Source organism: Hibiscus syriacus, unplaced genomic scaffold (assembly GCF_006381635.1).
Source record: "Hibiscus syriacus cultivar Baekdansim isolate YM2019G1 unplaced genomic scaffold, ASM638163v2 tig00113302_pilon, whole genome shotgun sequence".
Lineage (NCBI taxonomy): Eukaryota > Viridiplantae > Streptophyta > Magnoliopsida > Malvales > Malvaceae > Hibiscus > Hibiscus syriacus.
In genome coordinates this window covers 173,979-177,903 of record NW_024063454.1, presented here as the reverse complement: position 1 = coordinate 177,903, position 3,925 = coordinate 173,979, and the positions used below count along the sequence as shown (strand labels likewise).

Sequence of the window (3,925 nt, the reverse complement as noted above, 5' to 3'; positions counted from 1 at the left end):
CCTTTTCGGAGATGGGAGAGCATTATTTAGTGAATGAAAGCGACCACCACTTCCAAACATAGGAGTTTGATCGATTTTAAATGAGTTTTGAGAAAAAATGTTCTAAATAAAAGAAAAATGTGAGAAATAGTAATGTTTTGATATTGATTTGGTTAGAAATGATGATTAACGACTGGTGATGATTGACTGTGATAATAGCTGGACAAATTGATATTTTTTTATTAATATGGGATAAATAAAATGAGTATCAATTCAAAGATAATTTTCAATCATTTGATATTAAAAACTCACACCCCCTAGCATTCTTGATATTCAAATTCGGGGATTCAAGAAGTAATAACAATTCATTTAACATTGAGGTCAGTCGGTTCGTGCCATAATTAATTCTACAAACGAGATTGATTAATATTTTATAATCTTCTCACTTAATTGAATCTTGGGATTAACATAATTAATTCACACGATACAATGATTATAAAGATATAAATATCAAACATTTACATTTTTTTATTTATAGATGTGCTTAGTTACATAAAATTTATTTTAAAATCTTAATCACTCTACAATTAAATTCAATTCCAAGTATAATTAATATTTTTGCTTTAATTATATGCTCAATTTAAGAAGTAAACAAATTTTGACAACTCGGTGTGGGGATCAAACATCAATTCTTTTAGATGCTTGAAGCTTCTACTTATGACAGATTGACAATGATTCTAACACCACTGGAACATGCAAAAACAAACCCTTATCTACAAGGTAAAAATTATTGGTCCCAATTTGTTTAGAATCATGCTTCCTTGCTTGTTCCTTCAATCATTTTTTTTGTCCCTCTTAGGAATCCATAAATATTAGCCGTAAAATTAAATTAACTTTACATGAAAGGATAAATATCGAATTTTTATATTATGAATGAAATAAATCGAATTGAAAGGATTATTGTTATAGTAAATCTCTAATGTATCTGATTAGAATAAATCATATCATAATTTTTTTATTACGAAATAAAGGATAAAATGCTTGTGTAAGTAAAATTAAAACATAGAGGCTTATCTAAGAGAAGTCAAAATAATCATAAACAAATTGATATATGTCACTAAATCTCTTTAATAAGGTTAAAGATAGATTCATGATATTATAAATAAAGATAGATCACCCTCACAATAAATATATGTAATATCAAATTTGAATGAGTCATCTAATATTTTTTTACACCTATAAGTGTAAAGGATAAAATACTTGTTTAAGTGAAATTAAAAAAGAGGGGCTTACTTAAGAAAATCAAAATAATTCAAGGGTTCTTTCTCAATATTTTACCAAAAAAAAAAGAATTCATAAAAAATATATTTACCGACCGTTTATCTTTGTATGTGAAATGTGAATCCATTTCTTGTTTCTTTTTAGGTTTTTCCTACAAATCTGAAAACTACAACGATATTGTCCTAAAGAGACAAAACCCAACTCTGAAATTCCTTCAAATCAGACCTAAACATGATCAAGTTCAACTGCTTTTCCACTTTCGTCGGCTATTGCTTGCTCATGTGCGCCGTTGACCGCATTCCCTCTCCTTTTCACGACGCCAACCGTCACTAATTGTTCCGTCGCCCAATCCCCAACGTGCAACACCATGTATGTTCCGATCCCGCCAATCAACCCGTACGCTATTGAATATGTCAACGGCATCAAAATCATCGTCACGAAACCCGGGATCGCCTGCTTCATATCGTCCCACTCGATCTCCACCACCGCCCTCATCATTAACACCCCCACCAAGATCAACGGCGGCCCCACTGCCCACGCCGGTATCGACGCTAGTAGCGGCGTGAAGAAGAATGCCAAGAAGAAATACCCGGCCACCGTTAGAGCCGTTAACCCCGTTCGCCCACCTTCTCGTATCCCCGTCGATGATTCGATGAATGTTGTTACCGGTGATGTCCCTAGCAATGATCCCACGACAATCGACGTAGCGTCCGACATGAAAGCGAAGTATTGGCCCTCAAAATTGCCGTTTGGATCGGTGAAACCCGCGAATCGGGCCATGGAATATAGTGTACCGGTTGTGTCCAATATGTCAACGTACAAGAACGTGACCAAGGCCTCCCAAAAGGAACCTTTTCCCATACTACTAAAACTCAATGCCCCCGCTGTACTTTGAATTAGATGAATGTCGACAACTTTAGTGAAATAATTGTGTGCTGAGTTACCGGCGATGGTGTTCGGAAAAGCCGTCACTTTAGTGTCGCGAAACCACGAAATGGCCGTCACAAATACTATACCATAAATCATGGCACCCTTGATATTTTTCACCAAACAATAAGCTATAATCACAAAACCGACGATTCCAAGCCATAATGTGGGATTTTCCATTCTGCCACGTAAACATAAAATGTCACTAGAGATGATACCTCCTGGTATTACAGTGATGCTTCTGTTAGCTGCCGCTAAAACCGGTGCAACGGCAACTCGAGACGAACTCGGGCACCCGCCGAGCGTCACTAGGGTCGACGGATTATACCCGATTAACCCGATTCCTTGGTTATTTTGTAATCCGATAAAGGCGAGGAAAAGCCCGATACCCACGGACGAACTGATGCGAACCGGTTTAGGTATCAATTTAGCTAATTTGGCCCGGAATCCAATTGCTGAAATGAACAAAAAGATTAAGCCTTCTAGGAAAACCGCAGCTAAAGCATTTTTATAAGAGACATTACCCGACCCGTGAAACCCGACAACGGTGTAGGCAAAGTACGCATTTGTCCCCATACCAGGAGCCAAAGCCAGGGGCAAATTCGCGAAAGTACCCATAATCAAACAGCCAATGAGAGAAGAAGCAACAGTGGCGACTATGAGATCTTTACGTACTTTCTCCAAACACGAAGCGTAACCCGGGTTGACCGGGTCGAATTTGCATGACGAATCGGGCTGGACAACTCCGACACTCGACCCGGTGCAGTTGGATAACGGAAGGGAAGGGTCGGAACATAGAGGAACGCAGTCGGAGACTCCGCAAGGACCGCCTGAGTCGGCGAGGATGGAAGCGTTGACGGCCAAGATGTAAGCCATGGTGAGGAAAGTGGCGGTGCCGGCGCGTAACTCGGTGGTGAAAGTCGAGTTCCGTTCCGCTAACTGGAAGTGTTTCCCGACCCGGCTATTGGCCACGGCTGAGTTAAGCCGAGTTAGGAAGGTTTTGGGTGGTGGGTGAGGTTCCATAACCATGGCAAAACGAAAGAAAAAAGAACAGAAAAAAGAAATGAACTTCGTTAATAGGTAAGAGGAAAAGAGTAAATATATATATATATATATATATATACCCAAAGAATGGTGAAATTTTATAAAAAAAAATTCGGGAAAAAATAGTGGAAAAAGGGTAGAGATTCTGTAGGATGAAAGTGAGAAGAAGGGATCTTTTTATATAAGGGTGAAAGTATCTGATAATTTGCAGAAGAAATCAATAGATTATGGGCACCATGCCATAATAATGTGATCAAATTTTGGCTAAATAACACTACAACTCACTCATTCATTGATATGATTGTAATAAGTCATTATATTTTGGCTAAATATACATTTTCACGGTATATTTTCATCATATTGCTATTACTGTAATATATAAAGTTGTTGAAACAATTTTTACTTAGACGATTCTAATATTGAGTGACATGAATGTACTAATAGATAAATAATATGACCTAATTATTATAATTAATAAATAAAGGGACCTCATTTTATTAAAAATACTAACGTAGATATTGCGACTAACCCAACCCACGTCGGGTCCTCATCTCTCTCTATATAAAATATGGTTTTGGTCAGAATAGGAACTGTTTTAATTACTAATTGGATCAGCAAATTGAATTCTGCTACTTTGAAATATGAAAACCGCTACTAATTATATGTTAGAAATTTTAGATTTTCGTAAAATTTA

At 37.1% G+C, this 3,925-nt stretch overlaps 1 protein-coding gene across 1 annotated transcript; it reads right to left on the bottom strand.

The window, feature by feature from the left end:
• Positions 1-1,369: 1,369 nt before the first annotated feature.
• On the bottom strand, positions 1,370-3,269 carry LOC120186177 (adenine/guanine permease AZG1-like). Its single transcript, XM_039190187.1, has one exon. The coding sequence runs from the start codon at positions 3,214-3,216 to the stop codon at positions 1,486-1,488; it is 1,731 nt and encodes a 576-aa protein (XP_039046118.1). The 5' UTR covers positions 3,217-3,269; the 3' UTR covers positions 1,370-1,485.
• Between the last annotated feature and the right edge of the window lie 656 nt (positions 3,270-3,925).